At 46.2% G+C, this 19,849-nt stretch overlaps 1 protein-coding gene across 2 annotated transcripts in view; it reads right to left on the bottom strand.

Annotated features, from left to right (window-relative positions):
- Nucleotides 1-19,849, bottom strand: part of ZNF366 (zinc finger protein 366) — a 228,735-nt gene that overhangs the window by 100,127 nt on the left and 108,759 nt on the right. For both annotated transcript variants that reach the window (XM_069627510.1, XM_069627509.1), the window contains one exon: nucleotides 14,793-14,984. In XM_069627510.1, the coding sequence (XP_069483611.1) occupies nucleotides 14,793-14,984 (192 nt within the window). The remainder of the gene's footprint in view (nucleotides 1-14,792; nucleotides 14,985-19,849) is intronic.

Here is a 19,849-nt window from a genome sequence, read left to right as displayed (position 1 = left end):
TCAGGGCTTTCTTTAACCACTTGCAATTGCCTGGTATACTATCCTGCCAGGGCATGTTTGCCCATATGCCTGTGTGTCCCTCCTTCCCTCTCAGGGACACACTGGCTCTTGCTCTTGTTCTTTCCTCTTCCCGAGGCAGCCGGTGGCAGTCGTTCGGCTTCTCTTCTCGCCTTGCCACCTTTGTTCTCAGCGCATAAGCCCCTCGCAGTTCCTGCTGGGCTCTTCTGCCTTCCATTCGGCTGCCGCATGGGAATCGCTGCCACTCTGCAGCTGAAAATGCCCAGGAGCCCTGTTTTGGCTTCTGGTGTCTTCTTGAGCCAGCTGACTCCACAACAACCTCTGCAGCTTCCCTGTCTCCCAGTCCATCCTGTCCGAAGTAGCTCTCTCCTGCCAGCAGTGCCATACAGTCAGCTGTTGTGCAATTTAAATCTCCCGGCTACAGACCTACACAACTAGAGCGCATCCTGTACTTTTGGTCTTTTCCGCTGTGCATTACTCAGTCCATCTTCCTCGTCCCAGTTTTTTGCAGTTATGGGAATGGAAATCCATTTTATATGTAGAATCTGTGTGTGTAAGTGCTCTCAGAAGTCTTTGAAGGCAAGTTATCTCTTATGATTTTTAAAGGACAAGTCAAATCTTGATGGTTCACACACCAATTTTGTCAGATGGCTAACAGTACCCTTCTTAGGTGGATGAGGGAATGAAACAACATGCCATTAAGGCATTGGGTATGCATGGGGTATCCTCAAGAGAGGAAGGGGAAATACATGCCTCGTCCGATGGTGCCCAGCTACTCCCCCAGAGGTTATCTCCCTCCATGTGATTCTCCCTCAGGGTCAGGATCAGGAGTGATGACACCATCGGATTCATCCCAGTTCAGTATATTTCGCCATACTTACACATCCCGACAGCCAGTATCTGTTTTCATTTATCCATAAATCAATACAATATACATTCACTCGGCTTCCCATGGGATAGGTAGAAAGCCCTACTCTGTCCTCCTAAATTTTTAATGAAGAGCATGACTCAATTCAGTTCCCAGGAGGGTTGACGCTGGTGCAGTATGTAGATGGTCTGCTCCTAGCCTCTTCCTCCCTGTAAGCATGTGAGGAAGACTCCTTCATTCTGTTGAAAGCGTTTGCTGAAAAGGTTCACAAGGCATCTAAAGACACGCCACAGTTGTGCCTGCCCCGTGTGGGATACCTGGGTGATGAGATTTCAGCTAGTGAAAGACATTTGTCCTAAAATCGGATTACAGCAATACAGAAAGTCCCCAAGCCCCAGACTTGAAAGCAGAGGAGAGGGTTTCTCGGGATTGTCAGTTACTGCAGACAGTGGGTCCCAGGATATGTATCCATAGTTAAGCTATTTCCGAACCTCAGACATGATTCGACCACCGAAACCCTGCAATGGCCTCAGGAAGCAGAAGATGCCTCTGTCACCATTAAGCAAGCACTCACAAAGGCTCCAGCTTTAGGTTTGCCAGATTATAGTGAGCACTTTGTGCCCCACTGTGACAAGCGCAACATGTTTGCTCAAGGTGTGTTGACTCAGTTGCATGTTGATAAGCAGCAGCCCGTATCCTATCATAGTGTTGCCTTGGATCCAGTAGCCACGGGACTACCAGCTTGTCTGTGAGCCATCTCTGCTGCAACACTGTTGATAGAAAAGACTGACTCACTAGTGCAGGGTCATCCTGTCATGATTACGGTTCCCCATACTGTGTTGTCACTGCTGCTTAACATTGGACCAATGTTCACCCCTTAACCCTGCTGCCAATCCTGCAGGACGGGGAACCACATGACTGTCAGGTAGTTGTCAAAACATGTTTGTCTCCCTGTGCTGATTTATCAGATGTGCCCCTGTTGAACCCCAACCTGATCCTCTTCATGGATGGCTCTTGCATCCATCTGCCACAAACGTAGTTATTCTGTATGTATCCCCATGCCGTCCTAGAAGCATACCGATTACCTATGGCAAAATCAGCACAGATCACCAAACTCTTGGCTCTCACTCGTGCCTGTGCCTTGGCTGAGGATAGATCGGTTATGATCTATACTGACTCAAGGTACACCCACAGTCTGTTCCACGACTTCAGAGTAATTTTGGAAGCAGTGTGGATACTTAACATCCACAGGCACCCCAATATTCAATGGAACATATATCTCAGCCTTATTGAATGCATTGTTCCTCCCCGCACCTATAACTATTGTTAGATGTAAAGAACATGGTCGCTCTCAGTCATTTATAGCCCAAGGAAATACACTAGCAGATGATGCCACTCATTCAGCGGCCTTAAATGGGCCCTGGCTCCTAATGAATTTCTTGTTTGTTGTTTTGCAGTGCCACGGTCACTGTTCGCTTCCCTTTCTAGTCTGGCAATCCTCTAAGAGCAAGCCCCTGAATCTGAAATGATGACCTGGACCCAACAGTATTATAAATTGGGAGTAGATTCCTTGTGGCATTCCCCAGATGCCTGCTTGGAGGTGCCCAAGGTATTCCTCCCTTACCTGGTCCATGAAGCTTACAGCTAAGCCCATTGAGGTTACAATGCTATGATTACTCTATTGAATCAAGATTGGATGGCCATTGGTTAAGCCTCAAAGGCTCAAGGTTATCGTGATAATTGTGTAACATGTTTGACACATGATGTTGGGAGAGCGGCATCCACGAGACTCTCTTTGCACGTTAGTATCAGAAGGTCAGAAGGTCCCTTCATGCACGTGCAGACAGAGTTCATGCAACTCCCCACCTACATGAATATTACCTATTGCTTAGTTAGAGTGGACATATTCTCTTGGGGTTTGAGGCATAACCATGTAGAAAGGCAGATGTTGTTATAGTGGTTAAAAAGCTGTCGACCGGGTTCATACCTTGATTTGGATTGCCTCTCAGTATACACAGCAAACAAGGCACCCATTTTACTGGTCAGGTTATCAAAGAAGTGTGCAAAGCTCTAGGAATAGCTCAACAGCTCCATTACGCTTATCAACCCTAGTTCAGCTCGCATGTAAATCAACGCAATTGGGATCTTAATTTGAGGCTGTCTAAAGTGAGTAAAGAGACAAGGTTGAAATTGCCCCAAGCCTTGCACCCGGCTCTGTTTGCCATGTACAATAACCCCCAGCGTAAATAGAATTGGCTACCTGTTAAATCTTTACTGACCATTCCATGAGAATGGGAACTGCACCCACATCAGTCGCCCATATACTTACTCCCCTCCTCAGTGCAATGAAAAGGAACAACAAGAAGCTCTAACTAGAATTGAGGAAAGAATACGACCAGGCAAAAGCATCACAATACCAACGACAAATCCAATTTAAAAAAAAAGGAAATAGAAAAAGCCAAAAAGAAATACTACAACAGCCGAATTACCAAAGCCGCCAACACCCAAAAAGATCTGTTCAATATCATAAACAAAATGAGGAACCCACCAGGATGCAAAAACACACAACCCACCCCGCCAACCACAGAATAAACTCCAAAGCTTTCCACAAATATCAGTAGAGAGCAGGCACCCCATGGACCCCTGCCATCCAGACATCTGAAAATCAATCCTCACACAGAGCACATGATAAAAATGCTACAGAAACCTCTTTAACCTATCACTCGCAACAGAAGAAGTATTGCAATCATTCATATTGGCATACATCAAACCACTCCTCAAGGACACAGCAGGCAGTGGGGAAGACCTCATTAATTGCAGACCTATTCAAACATTCCCTACCCAGAAAAACTGCTAGAACCCTACGTCTACTAACGAACACAGGAACATGCAGAAAAACACCAGCTGCTGGATCAGGCACAAGTCGGCTTTAGACCCACGAGAGGGACAGAGACGGCACTCCTATCCATCTGGGATGGCCTAAAGACAAACGCAAACTCTGACACACAAGCTCTGCCCTGATACTTCTTCACCTCTCTGCAGTGTTTGACAGTCACCCATGACATCCTCATCAAGAGACTAGAGGAAATAGGAATAACTGATCTAGCCTGCTCTGAATTAAAGCATTCCTAAATGATATAACAGACACTGTTTAGATACTCCACGAGACACCGACTGTGGAGTACCAAAAGGATCGACCCTATCCCCACTGCTCTTCAATATCTACCTCACTCCATTACTCAAGCTCATCAAAAGACACAGCCTTACCTGCTACAACTATGCAGATGACACACAAATCATCTATAAAATCGAAGATGCACAAGAAGAGAATACAACACTGGAAGACTGTCTAAAAGAACTCTATGAATGTAGGAACACAAACAGCCTCAAACTCAATGCAGGCAAGACAGAAATCATGGTTATATCCAAAAAAACAGGAAAATAACCATTAGATCCCATGGCCCAGAGAACGAGGAACAGCACCCACACCATTGAAAATAGTCAAACACATTGGAGTCCTAATCGACAACATGCTAACACTAGAACCACAAGTAAATACAATAATCAAAACATTGTTCTTCCTCCTACACACTATAAAAAGAACCCTACCATTCCTCTCCTACACTCATAAAACACTGACCATCATCACCATCATCATGTCCAGAATAGACTATGCCAACAGTCTTGACCTTGGAATGCCAGAACACCTGGTGAAGAAACTGCAATGTATCCAAACTGCAGCGGACAGACTTCTCCTCAAGCTATCAATTAGGGACCACATCACCCCAGCGCTATAAAAATTACACTGGCTGGCAATCAAAGAACGAATCACGTTCAAAATAATGGGCATGACGCACAGAGCAATCCATGGCCAAGGAGCATAATTCCAACAAAAGAAAATAACTATTTACCTACCGAAAAGAGCACTCAGATCAAGCAAGGACATATACATGGAACCAAAACCAAACACAAGAAAAACACTTCTTAAAGAAATAAACAATAATTTCATAAATAAATAATCACCAAAAATTCCGAAAATTACTTAAAGAGTGGCTCTTCACCTCAGAACCAGATGGAAACGACTACAAAAAAAGGACACCACTGAAAAATAAAACGCACCACAACAAGCACACATGGAATGTAGAAGCAGGGGAGGAAAGGAGACCAGGATATACCCACTCCCAAGCCAACTCCCTATGTTAGGCATCACCTAAGGGACAGGTATCCTAGCTGCAGACAAAGGAGCCTCTATAAATGGCAACACCAGGAGGACAGGGAGCACCTGGAATTCAGAGGGAGGCGATGCAGGCACACCCCTTTGACGACCTAAGAGCAAATCCCACTACCTTACCCATCTTGTCCCAAAGGTGGGGGGGCCTTAACACCTTCATGCACACAAACCGCTAGACAGTTACAGAGACACACCACCACTATGCACAGAACCCGGCAAGCAGCAGATGCCCAAAGCAACAAGGTAATAAAAAACACTACTAACCCAACCGCTAAACCTTAACTCTCCTTTCTGCATACACCTCTCAAACGCTAAACAAACACAACCACATCCTTGCACAGCAATCCACATTCGCTTCACTACATTGCAACAACAAAACACACCACACATAGCCCCGCACAACGGGACATGGGAGCCTTCCGATCCGCACACCACACCAATGCTCAGCTAACGGTGTTAACCGAACTGAAGCTGTCAACAGGAAATCAAAACTCTTACTCTACCTTTGCCCCACTATGCCCCACTAACCCAACATACCTCTTACCTTTCAGAACCACTAGAGCACCAAGGGACCACTCCAGTGGTGATAATGCGCAGTATAAATGTCCTTTAACATTAACATAACATTAACAATAGCATATTATCATTCCACTGTGACTGCTGCTTTTCGCACTACCTCTCATGAAAACGATGGTCATTCTGCACATCTCTGGATTCACAGTGAAAGCATGTACCTGCACCTCTCCTGGCAGTATGCCTGTATCTATAATCTAACTGACTGCCGGGTCTGGCCCATCTGCCTCCTGATTTATCCGCCAAGTTCCCTATTGCTCCCATCCTCTTCCATTGGGGGGATGTCTGTCTGGATTTCAAGTTGGTCACACAGTCCCAAGGCCCAGATCCTTGTAGGGACACTCAAGCCCATTTAGGTTTGGTCCTCTGTTTATGGGAACAAGCTAATGCCATTATTACTTGTCCAGCTATACCAGTGTAATAAACAAACATTTTACATTTGCTTCAGACACAAATTTTTAATTTTCCCAGTCCAGGTATGCGATGTATTTTGGAACATATTTCATTTGTGGGGACAAGGCTTATCCCTGGCTGCCTATTAATTGGGGGAGGGAGTTGTTACATGGGGTATGTTCTGCCCGCAGTGTGAGTCATACTCACACCTTTCCCACTCAGTCCCTCCTCAGGAGAAGCACTGCCTGTGAAAACTTTGTTTCTGGGGTAGGATATCTCATACCAGCCCTTGCGATCAAGTTAAACAGAGACAGTTTGACTCAATCGTCATGGTTAGTAGAGGATATTGCAAATGCCACTGTGTCCTCATTGACTCTATTATCCCAAGAACAAGTAGCTATCCGAAACATGGTGCTTCAGAACAGTACAGCTTTAGATATTGTCCTAACCTCACAAGGAGACGTCTGTGCAATCGTGAACAGTGTGTGCTGTACTTTCTTAACCAGTTAGTCAAGCAATATTACAAACATTGTCACCCACATTTGCCACACTGTAAGCCTCCTTCACACCAGCCCACAAGCTCCATGGACATTTGGGTCTTGAATTGAGGGCTTATTGCGACCTCTAGGTGCCACTATTGGTCAGATCCTTCTCATAGCATTAGTCATAATTTTAAGTCTGTCCTGTCTGTCAATGGTTTGCAAGGGTCCCCATTATCAAGCATGCAACACCTGCTCTGAAGTCTCTCATACTGCCCAAGTGATTCACTGTCATGCTACAGAAAAAACAATGTGTTATGATATGCCTGAAGTTGATGTTTGAACCCTCAAAGATTTATGTAATTAGACTGGAGTGAAGGTCTCAAAAGAGGAGATTATGGGTGAAAGTCTGGAATAGAAGATTATATGCACTCCCCTAGTATACTGCTGCATTATAGTATCAAGTAGGTACCGCAAACTGCCATGTTTAAACAACTGATCCGTGCTCGTGTGAGGCAAGACCTTAGCCTTTACTGTGCATGTATTTCCAATGAAGGTTCTTCACATAGTGTGTAACTATGTTTGCCTTCACATCTCTCACTTATGACATGTTTCCCTTTTGGCATTTGTAAGCATGTTTTAGGCTTCTGCTTCCTTAGGAAAAGCAGCTTTAGTTGACCAAAGTCATCATCCTGTAAGCGTGCTCGCCTGCCTCAGACCATGTGCGAACCTTTCAAGAGTATATTCAACACCACTAAATGTATCACTTTAGGCTATTCTTACTGATAACACTGTCTTACATGTAAGAATGCAGCTGTATCGGAGACTTGGATGGAGGGGCTTTGATCCCTGCTTGTAACATCACTTCAGTATGATTCATTGCACTGTCTGGACCTCCCCTTCCATTGAAATCCATGTGTTACTTTGGGTATAAGAAAATGGTGCTTGGAGGCAGGGGGATCTCACTTGCATTGAAGCCTTGTACTGTTGTTGGTTTGTTTTTGTCCAGTTGCTTGCTTTCTACTAATAAATTGTTCACCAACCCACCAGAATTAGCAGTGGTTATTTCTTCATGATAGTAGTGTGATGGTGAGTAGTAGTGTGGAGTAAACAGTAGTAGGATGGAGGAGGGAATCGTAGTGTGGAGATCGAGTAGTAGAGGAGGGGGTAGTAAAATGGAGGCGAGAATTGTATTGTGGAGGAGGGAGTACTAGTGCAGAAGAGAGAGTAATAGTGTGGGGGATGTAGTGTATTGGATGGAGTAGTAAACTCAAAGGGTGGAGGCCAGGCATAGATGGAGTGAGAGACATCAGGAGGACAGGGAAGGAAGATGCAGAGAGGAGAAGAAGAGTAGGTGAGTGGAGTTGGAAGGTGGAGAGAAGAGGGAAATATTAGAGAGTGAGAGGGAGGTGAGAATGTGGGCATTATAGGAAGAATACCAAATGGGGTGGACTATCTGAAAGGCACAATCCAGTATCACGTTTTAAACTAACATCTGCATAGTGTATGGTCAGTGTAGGTAGTCCATGAGGGAGGTTAGACAGATAAGGCATTTCGCCTTTGGGTTTTCACCTCTAGTATAAATCAGAACTTTGGCAGTAGGGGGAAATATTCTGTATATACTAACCTGGGGAGTAACGACGCATGGGCTAGGGAGGATAGGTGCTTTCTCGATGGGGGAGAGCAACGGCCCAAGGGCCCTTTGAACAGTCTCTGGTACTCTGAGTATTCCTTGAGTCATCTGTGACACTAAACCCTACTTGGACTATTTTGACATTAAAATAAAGAGTTGTTAAACCAAAGAACTAGGTGTGATGTGTATCATTGCCTCAAATTCACCACATGTATAAGATGCTGATTCTTTTTCTAAATTGCACATACAGTGCGCAGGCATGCTGGGACTTTGAAATTGAATTCTTCTGTGATTGTTGCCTGTAGCTTTGTATTATGGCGTATTTGGTAGGACTGCTTGTACTACAACTGTGTGTCCCATGGTAGCAAGATCATAGAGACTTTATCTCATCAGCAACATCCATTACCTAATAATCCAGCATCTTAATATGATCAGCTATCTTATATAATTAGTTTTACAAAGGTAGCGGGCGCCCCTCTCTCGCAAGAACAGACATGATAACCTGTTCAGTGGTTATTAACCACTTGAGAGTTCGCAGCCACTGCTTTTACTCACTGTGCCTTTCACAGATGGGAAATATCCATTTGCATATCAGTCTTTGTCCTGCCCAGGGGCAGTCCAGCACCAAAATACAATGGCAACTCCAATCTGAACAAGAGTACCACCAGCAACCCCATACACGTGTTTCACCCTTGCTGGGGATCATCAGTGAGGTGAAGCTGATGCCTCTCTAAGCACAGTGAGAGGGAGACCACGTCTGGTTGCCCCCAGGAGACCTAGGGTTACCAATCCCAGGCTCCTTAAAAAATAGTTTTACAAAGGTAGCGGGCGCCCCTCTCTCGCAAGAACAGACATGATAACCTGTTCAGTGGTTATTAACCACTTGAGAGTTCGCAGCCACTGCTTTTACTCACTGTTCCTTTCACAGATGGGAAATATCCATTTGCATATCAGTCTTTGTCCTGCCCAGGGGCAGTCCAGCACCGAAATACAATGGCAACTCCAATCTGAACAAGAGTACCACCAGCAACCCCATACACGTGTTTCACCCTTGTTGGGGATCATCAGTGAGGTGAAGCTGATGCCTCTCTAAGCACAGTGAGAGGGAGACCACGTCTGGTTGCTCCCAGGAGACCTAGGGTTACCAATCCCAGGCTCCTTAAAAAATAGTTTTACAAAGGTAGCGGGCGCCCCTCTCTCGCAAGAACAGACATGATAACCTGTTCAGTGGTTATTAACCACTTGAGAGTTCGCAGCCACTGCTTTTACTCACTGTGCCTTTCACAGATGGGAAATATCCATTTGCATATCAGTCTTTGTCCTGCCCAGGGGCAGTCCAGCACCGAAATACAATGGCAACTCCAATCTGAACAAGAGTACCACCAGCAACCCCATACACGTGTTTCACCCTTGTTGGGGATCATCAGTGAGGTGAAGCTGATGCCTCTCTAAGCACAGTGAGAGGGAGACCACGTCTGGTTGCCCCCAGGAGACCTAGGGTTACCAATCCCAGGCTCCTTAAAAAATAGTTTTACAAAGGTAGCGGGCGCCCCTCTCTCGCAAGAACAGACATGATAACCTGTTCAGTGGTTATTAACCACTTGAGAGTTCGCAGCCACTGCTTTTACTCACTGTGCCTTTCACAGATGGGAAATATCCATTTGCATATCAGTCTTTGTCCTGCCCAGGGGCAGTCCAGCACCGAAATACAATGGCAACTCCAATCTGAACAAGAGTACCACCAGCAACCCCATACACGTGTTTCACCCTTGTTGGGGATCATCAGTGAGGTGAAGCTGATGCCTCTCTAAGCACAGTGAGAGGGAGACCACGTCTGGTTGCCCCCAGGAGACCTAGGGTTACCAATCCCAGGCTCCTTAAAAAATAGTTTTACAAAGGTAGCGGGCGCCCCTCTCTCGCAAGAACAGACATGATAACCTGTTCAGTGGTTATTAACCACTTGAGAGTTCGCAGCCACTGCTTTTACTCACTGTGCCTTTCACAGATGGGAAATATCCATTTGCATATCAGTCTTTGTCCTGCCCAGGGGCAGTCCAGCACCGAAATACAATGGCAACTCCAATCTGAACAAGAGTACCACCAGCAACCCCATACACGTGTTTCACCCTTGTTGGGGATCATCAGTGAGGTGAAGCTGATGCCTCTCTAAGCACAGTGAGAGGGAGACCACGTCTGGTTGCCCACAGGAGACCTAGGGTTACCAATCCCAGGCTCCTTAAAAAATAGTTTTACAAAAGTAGCGGGCGCCCCTCTCTCGCAAGAACAGACATGATAACCTGTTCAGTGGTTATTAACCACTTGAGAGTTCGCAGCCACTGCTTTTACTCACTGTGCCTTTCACAGATGGGAAATATCCATTTGCATATCAGTCTTTGTCCTGCCCAGGGGCAGTCCAGCACCGAAATACAATGGCAACTCCAATCTGAACAAGAGTACCACCAGCAACCCCATACACGTGTTTCACCCTTGTTGGGGATCATCAGTGAGGTGAAGCTGATGCCTCTCTAAGCACAGTGAGAGGGAGACCACGTCTGGTTGCCCCCAGGAGACCTAGGGTTACCAATCCCAGGCTCCTTAAAAAATAGTTTTACAAAGGTAGCGGGCGCCCCTCTCTCGCAAGAACAGACATGATAACCTGTTCAGTGGTTATTAACCACTTGAGCATTTAAGGAACCTGGGATTGGTAACCCTAGGTCTCCTGGGGGCAACCAGACGTGGTCTCCCTCTCACTGTGCTTAGAGAGGCATCAGCTTCACCTCACTGATGATCCCCAACAAGGGTGAAACACGTGTATGGGGTTGCTGGTGGTACTCTCGTTCAGATTGGAATTGCCATTGTATTTCGGTGCTGGACTGCCCCTGGGCAGGACAAAGACTGATATGCAAATGGATATTTCCCATCTGTGAAAGGCACAGTGAGTAAAAGCAGTGGCTGCGAACTCTCAAGTGGTTAATAACCACTGAACAGGTTATCATGTCTGTTCTTGCGAGAGAGGGGCGCCCGCTACCTTTGTAAAACTATTATTTAAGGAACCTGGGATTGGTAACCCTAGGTCTCCTGGGGGCAACCAGACGTGGTCTCCCTCTCACTGTGCTTAGAGAGGCATCAGCTTCACCTCACTGATGATCCCCAACAAGGGTGAAACACGTGTATGGGGTTGCTGGTGGTACTCTCGTTCAGATTGGAATTGCCATTGTATTTCGGTGCTGGACTGCCCCTGGGCAGGACAAAGACTGATATGCAAATGGATATTTCCCATCTGTGAAAGACACAGTGAGTAAAAGCAGTGGCTGCGAACTCTCAAGTGGTTAATCACCACTGAACAGGTTATCATGTCTGTTCTTGCGAGAGAGGGGCGCCCGCTACCTTTGTAAAACTATCTTATATAATTACTTGTAAAAGTGAGTTTGTATGTTTGGGGTTGGCTCCGGCCCCCTAACAGTTGATGGGCTGACATTTTGGCCCAAGGTCGGCATATCAGTCTGGGGTGTACTGGCGATAGTGAAATTTCATCAACCCCACCAATTCGCCCTGCACAGGGCGGGGTCCGGTCCCTGTGCTATCAGTATAGGCGATTTCGGGAGATTGCTGATTTTGGGAGTGTTGGCTCCAGCCCAACAACAGTTGGTGGGCTGGAATTTTGCCCTGGGGACGGCATACCAGTCTGGGGTGTACTGGTGATAGAGAAATCTGACCAACCCCACTATTCGCCCTGCACAGGGTGGGCTCCGGCCCTCTGCTATCAGTATAGGTGATTTCAGGAGATTTTGCGACTTTTCCAAAAATAGGAAGCTGGATTATCTAACAAGAGGGGCCTGAAGCTAATGTACTTGGACCCACCACAGTGACCTTAACATATGAAAATGCCCACACAGCGCTGCTGAGTGGGCATTTACAGATTTTGGGTGGGCCTTGCCCGCTCAGGCCCTACCCTGTCTACACCTGTGTTAGGACACAAGGTCGGCATACTAGTCTGGGGTGTACTGGCAATGGTGAAATTTGAAATTTGACCAACCCCACCTATTGGCCCTGCACAGGGGTGGAGCAGAGTCTGACCCTGAGCTATCAGTATAAGCGATTTTGGGAGATTGATGATTTTGCGATTTTTCCATAATAGGAAATTTTGACACAATGAAAGATACACAAGGCTATAGCAGACCAACGCGTGCATGTCAGCAACAGACCCGGGCAATTCTGGGTGGTACAGCTAGTTCCCTCTGTGTGAGATTGCTGGGAGAGTAGAAACTGCATACAACCACGCTGAAGGAGCTGCACTAGCTATCCCTTCAAGCACACATTATGTGCAAGACAACCTGCATCACCTACAAAGCAGTCACAACCAAAACACCACTCCGCTTGACTGTGAAACTGTCCAGAGGTCAGCGCACCACCAGAGGCAACATTTTTACCAGGCTTAAAACAAAGACCAGAAAATGAAAATAAAAGTAAGCTTTTCCTACTGTGCCCCTGTCTCTGGAACAAGTTACCAATGTAGACAAGAGTAACTCCCTGCACCCTACACTTCTATAAGTATCTGAAGACCCTACACTCGCCAATCATTGCTCGCTCAAAGAAACCCTAATTCTCCCATTTATAGCTATTTCCCTCCTCTGCCTCCTCTATCCATGTCAGCTTCTGTACTATGACCACAACCTTACTTTTAACACCCTAGATGTATCCCCTATCTACATTGTTAAATTGTTTCCCAGCCAGGGTTGCACTTTACATATCCTACATACAGACATACATAATTACCTGCCAGCCAGATGAAAGGGTTACCCATATCGTATCCCAACAAGTGAAGAGTAAAAGCTGTGCTGAGGCTCTGGTGTCTAGAGCTACAAAACACAAATCACTTCTGAATCGCCAGGCCACTTTTCAACAAAATAATCAGCATCAACGTAACTACCTTCAAGTGGAAGCCATTACTTCAGAGTGTGGTGGACAACCTTGCATATCCAACCAGTGAGCCTACCTTGTATGATGAGGGTTTGTCATCAGAGTGCTATGAACTGCCCCCACAATATATCTAACCACTGTACCCACTTTATATTTGAAGGGCTTTGATATTTGTATGTGTATTTATTTTAATTTATAAAGCGCTTTAATCCAAAGCGCTTTACAAGAGGAACAAGAAAATACAACAAGCAATACATGACAATTGAATCTAAACCCATGGAAAAGGGGGAGAGGGGGAGGAGGAGGAGGAGAATAAGAAGGGGAGGAGAGGATAGTTTGGCAGAGATTGGAGACTTTGTTAGAAAAGAAGGTGGCAAGATCAGATGCAGAGAGAAGAGAGGTGATGGAATGATCGGGGTAGGTGGGGTGAGAAGTTGAGTTAAGGTTTGAAAGATACAGCGAGGATGGGAGGACTGAGAGTGGAGAAGGTCGGAGAAGTAAGTGCGCTTATCAGAGTTGAGACAAGAGTCATAGAGGGTGTGGTGGTTGAAGTATGCAGCTTGGTTGGATGGGGTGGGGTGTTTGATCCAGGATCGTTCAAGGCGCCTAAGAAGTTGGCGCATAGAGGAAAGATGAGCTGAGAGCCAGGGTTGAGCAGGTCGGTGAGAAGGGCGGAACCAGGGGAGAGGGTAAAGAAGATACAGAGGAGAGGAGAGGGAGTTAGGGTGGAGGAGGCTTCAGTGGCTGAGAGAGAAGAGAAGTGGGAGAGGGGGGAAGGGAAGAAGAGCAGGAAGTGATATCAGAGGGGCAGTGAAAATACTTGGGCTCTTATATTGCGCTTCATGCAGGAGTCATGCTGGAGTCCAACTCTATCCGCTCAGTGTTGTCTTGCTTCCAAGACAAGCGTGTTACCCCTTAGCTGTCCTCCAGGCCTTTAATCAATTCTGGAATATTCCACCACTGCACCCACCTTGTGTGTAACATTCACATCAGAGTTGCATTAACTACTGCCCGATATCCCACCACTGTAGCCATCTTGCATTTGAAGAGCTTGACATCAGAGTGAGGTAAGACACTCACGGTATATCCAACCACTGTGCTCTCCTTGTCTTTGAAGGACTTGCCATCAGAGTGGTGTTACCCACTCCCGGAATATGTATGTACTGTTATCATCTTGACGACTTTGACATCAGAGAGGTACCAACCACTGGATCTACCTTGCATTTGATGGACTTTCACACTGGATTGGGGTCAACCACTATTGGTATATGCCACTATTGGTATATGCCACTATTGGTATATGCCACTATTGGTATATGCCACTATTGTACTGACCTTCCATTTAAAGGGTCTGAGATTAGAGTGTCATAAACTATTTCTGGTATATCCCAACAATGTACACATCTTTACGTTGTAGGACTTCCACGGCAGAGTAGAGTGAATCACTCCACATCACATCAATGTGCAAACCTGGCTTTAAGGTCTTTCACATCAGATTGGTGTTTACCACTCTATGTATACCCCACCACTGTATCCACCTTGCATTTAAACGGCACTCACATTGGAGAGTTGTTAACCACTTCTGGCATATCCCCCACTATACGCAGCTCACATGTAAAAGGCCTTCACATTAGGGTGGCGTTTACCACGCTCTGCGTGCCCCACGCGTGTACGCACCTTGCATTTGAAGGGCTTGACGTCCGAGTGAACTATCATGTGCGCTTTGAGAGTCTGCTTCTGCACGAAGCTCTTGAAGCAGAGGTGGCACTGGTAAGCTCTGATGTTGGTGTGGATCAGGACGTGTCTCTTCATGTTGGCCAGCAGGGTGAACTCCCGGCCGCAGATGCCACATTTGTGCTCCTTCACGCCCTGCAAGAAGCATGGACTGATTAGAAAGCCAAATGAGAAGTGAGTGGGGAATAGACCCTACTTTGCATTCTCTAATGCAGCAAAGACATCATTAATATAATGCATGATCTCAATTCAAGGCTTGCAACATTTGGAAATATACATGTATTCATATAAGAAAAATGAAACTTACAGCATTGGAATCAGTACAACTGTATTTGGGGCCGGGAGGATAGCTCCGGGGCAATGCGCTCGCCTTGAAAGCCAGACGATGTAGAGCAACACAGGTTCGGTCCGCGCTTAGAAACCTCTGGGTATTATGCGCGTTATAAATAAACAAATACAATTACACATTTGTCTTGTCAAGTCTCATGAGAAAACCTCATTTTAGATACATTAGCATGGGTGTGAATACAAATACATTAATCTGCCTGAAAATACATATCCCCGTCTGCATGAAAGCTGTTAAGTACCTCTGCCACACCCCCGCCCCCGGAATCTCCCCAGGGCACCTCCTCGGTGCCTGGTATGCCCATCTTGGCTCCCGTAAGGCACGTGATGCTGCATGGAAAATCTTTATTTTTAAAAATGAAGTTTGCCTCATGCGGCAAGGCCTGTGCACTGTGTTTCACCGGTTACTGAGCAGCCAGTATTATACAATTAATCTGCCGTTTTTACTGCGACCTCTGGAAATGTTGACCTCCTTTATACCCATATATATATATGTGGGCTGATGGGTATAGTATATAATGCTTTAAAGGATATGCACGGGACTCCCCACGCATAAATAAGGGGTGAGAGGGATGTCGACATAAAAAAGTCGACATTTGTAGAGGGCGCCGTAAAAACCGTGCAGTAATCACATAGATCTGAGCAACCACAGCCTGCCACGCCCTATGTGTTCTGGGTTTAGGTATCGTGACAGCCAAAATTGCACCCCTGCCCCTAGCACCCGGTCCGTGAGGGCTATAGACAGGTTGAAGGTACGATTTCTTTTAAAAAAAGAAAAGTATTTGTGGTGTTATACTATATGCATGCAAGCATGTTTGAATGCAATGCTTTGAGTGTCTGTGTGGGAGCACACAAGAGATTTGAGTGAATCTGTGGTGTGTGTGTGCCAGTGCGAATGCTTGTATGTGTGTGGGTGTAGGTTAGCACAAGAGTGAGTGTGGTTGTGTGTGTGTGTGTGCTTGCGCACATGCACATGTGCGTCTGAGTGCCTGGTTATTTGTGTGGGAGTGGATGGAAGGCATAAACATGTTATGTCAAAAAAGTAGGGTTATCCTTGGCAATGCACATATTATGTGTGGATTCAGGTTCATGTAAGTGATTTACAGAGAACATTAATAGCCTATATTGGTTGAAGCCTCATTCAAATGATTTACAATGACCACCATTACTGCAGTAGAGTGATTGTGCCTGCAGCTTCATATAAGTGATTTACAGTGCCACAACGGACATAGATATGTTTGTGTCCACAGTCTATGTAAGTAATGGCCACTGTAAATCACTATCATTAACAGCATAGTTAGATTGTGGCCGTAGCTTAATGTAAAGGTAGTGAAATATACCTGTGTGCTGTAAGCGACATGGCATTTATTGGACTATTTCATGTGTTACCCTAGAGAACCAAATGCACATAGTATGGAGTATGGCCTTTTACCCCATTTTCTTCAAAATAAAATATTCAATTTCAATCTCTGTCTTCGGCTGGGTCCTCCATCTGGAACAGCCTCCCTATCACTCTTAAACTTGAGGAGAACCATTTCCGGTTCCGGAAGCACCTCAAAACCTTCCTCTTTGCCTCTGCCTTTGCCCCCCTTCTCCCCTGCTGATCTGCTTCTCTCTCGGCACTGTGCACCTGGCCACCCTCTGTCCTCTGGGCCCAGGTTCCTGCTCACCATGCCACCCTTGTGCACCGCCTCCAGGCCACCCCTTGCACTTGAGTCTGTATCTATACCTATACAGCCCCCACCCCCTTATTTTTCTCTTCCTGCACTTATCTGACTTACCCAGTTTGTCTGCCTTAAACTCAGCAGCTGCCATTTTCTGGCTGCACTACCACCTTTTGTTGCTTTTATTATCTATTTATTTATTATTATTTATTCTGTTCTCCTTTTGCTCCGCACTTTCCACTTCTCCCCCTTCCTTGCACTTTTCACCTCCCCCTCTCCCATGCACTTGCGTGTTCTCAATGTCACTGGGCCTAGTAAGATCGTTGTTTTTGTTGTTCTCCCCTTTTCCCCCCCCTCCCTTGTCGCGCTCTGAAACACTTGTATATGAGCGTGATATAAATAAAAAATCAATTCAATTCAACACATTATTTATTACACTTTCTAGGGGGGACGTGTCCAAACCTTCCTCCTTTGTTTTAGCATAAAGAGATTGTAGCTCAGTCTCATGCTTAATGAAGGCAAGGCTGTGTATAACCCTGAATGTTGTTGTCAACAGAAGGTAAGGGGATGGAGTGGTCCAGCAAGTAGAGTAAAATTGAAAAAGCCTGTCATCTTGACGTCGATTCTTATTAAGGGTGTGTACCATGCCATTTCATGCGAATCCTTAGCTTGGTTCACAGTGACAAGGTGGTGCCTTTTTTAGGGGTACATGATTACATTTTTCCAACCCTGGTGGCTGCACTTTTTTAGGCATTTGATAAATTGTTTACTCCACACCAAGGGACATGAGGTGTTGTGCATACAACAGTATGTGTTTGTGTGTGTGTCTGTGTGTATGATTTGTCACAATGTGATAGGGAATTTATTTATTTTATTGGGCATTTATAAGGCGCTTGTATGGCTAGAATAGTGTTTCAAAGGCCACAAGGCAAAAGGGAAGGGAACAAGGGAACAAAACGTGACAATGGAAGAAAATGGCAATGAAAAACAAATGACGACAGCGGTCTTACTAGGCCTTGTGACATTCGGAGCGTGCAAGTGCAGAGAGAGAAAGGGGAAAGGAGGTTGGGGGTAAGTGCAGGAGGGGCCCTCCAGGGGGCGAAGTTCCAGAGTGCCCTTTGCAGTGCAACAGATAAGTGCGAGGCAGTGACCACCTGGTAGGGGGCGGTCAGCCGCCACTAAAAAAGTGCACACCTGAGGAACACCACAGGCCAGGGCCCAAAGGCAAGTGCCAGGGGGGCGGATGCTGTACGCGATTGGGTGGGAGGCGGACCCCATTCGACTCTTAAGGTCCCAGGCTGCCAATCTCAGCGACTGAGTGGGATTAACACAGGAAGGAGAGAGCGAATGAAGAGAAGAAGAGGAAAGTCTTCAAATGCTTGCGGAATTTGCAGAGATCCGGCTCAAGACAGAGAGAGAGAAAGGAAGGCTGTTCCAAAGGAGGGAGCCACCCGAGAGGAAGACATCTATGAAAATCTACTTGGGACAATGCCAGATAACACTCGGAAAAAACGTTTCCAGGCACAGGGACGAGATGAGAATGTAAGTGATGTGGGGCAGAGCTAGGGTGCCACTCATATCCCACTTCACTGCCTTTAGAATATATGTATGCATCCTAAATGGGGGAGGGAATTGGTGGGGGTTATGTTCCCCAACAGCCCTGTCCCAGGTGGTCCTTGCAGGCAACGTTTTGGGAACTGTAGATGCGCTAAAGGATTGGAACACCATGAGCTGGTACCAACACCTGAACAGCAGATGTCTGACCAGAGTAAAGGTCTCATGCCCTCCGCACGCCCAGTGGGTGACCTGGGACCTCTCGGAAATGCTGTGATGGAAGCCAACAACAGACTGAGTTCTACTGAAGAAGATTTCATATAGTGAATGGGTCTCATTATGAAGTTGGAGGTAGCCTTGCCGGTAAACCGGCAAGGCTATCTCCAAACTCGCATCTGGGTCCGGCACCCGCGAATGGGCAATTACCGGGCTATTCAGCCCAGCCTGAGCGGTAATTGCCCTTTCGCGGATGCCAGGCCCAGTTCATCCCAATTCCCATTTGAGCTCCATAGGGCTCAATGGGAATGGGGAGGGTGGTAGCACCGGTACCGTTAATAACGGTACCGGTGCTACCATCATGTACTGCTCGCGGGTGCCAGTACGGTCACTAGGTCTCACCTGGTGGCTACAAGGGCACCCGTGAGCAGAACTCCTAGTATGGCGGTACGGTAGCAACGGTGCCAGTAGCGATACCAGCGCCGTTGTTGCCTTACCGCCATACTTGTAATGAGCCCCAATGTGTTCATAGCTGCGCAGCTTGTGTCTGCGACACCGGCAGAAAGAGTTTGTGGGCACACTGCACTTATTGATGTTGTCAGACTGGAGTGCACACGGTCATATGTTTACATCGCTTGTCACTTTTTTGCACATTTTCTATTGTGATATTTATTATGTATGTGGTGAACTTGTTAGGTTTTATGCATGATTGAGAGTATGTTTGAAAATGTTAGTGTTGCGACTGAGATGAATGTATAATGGATGCCAAATTGGTGTATTGTATAAATGTTATTTGAAATTGGAAATTGTTCTGGAAGTTACATCCTGCTTAACATTGTGAATATAAATTAATAATTGTTTCAGTCTGTGTTATGTAAATTTAAATGAACTGTTTAGTCACACGTTAATGAATTAAACGTAAATTGGTATGGGAACTGTGTCCTTGGTTTTTGTCTTATTGGAGCTCCACGTTTTCAAATGATGGGAGTGGAGGACCTCAGGTTGTTGTTTTTGTGGTTGAAGCTTAAGTCAAGCCTCCCCAGGGATCTTGGAGACCTCGGGCATCGGGGTCCACACCCCCTCCATGTTGCCCTGCCTTCTCCTTGTAAAGGTTTGCGGATAAGAATATGTCTGTCTTTTCCACGCCTAGAGCGAGTTTGTTACCAGTTGTGCAGGCGATGTGTTCTGCTGGAGAGCCCTGCTGCTGCGATGGGCAGGGCG

The sequence above is a fragment of the Ambystoma mexicanum genome, chromosome 6p (genome assembly GCF_040938575.1).
Source record: "Ambystoma mexicanum isolate Mex_15411 chromosome 6p, UKY_AmexF1_1, whole genome shotgun sequence".
NCBI lineage: Eukaryota > Metazoa > Chordata > Amphibia > Caudata > Ambystomatidae > Ambystoma > Ambystoma mexicanum.
The sequence above is the reverse complement of the archived record's forward strand: the minus strand, read 5'-3'. Positions and strand labels throughout refer to the sequence as shown.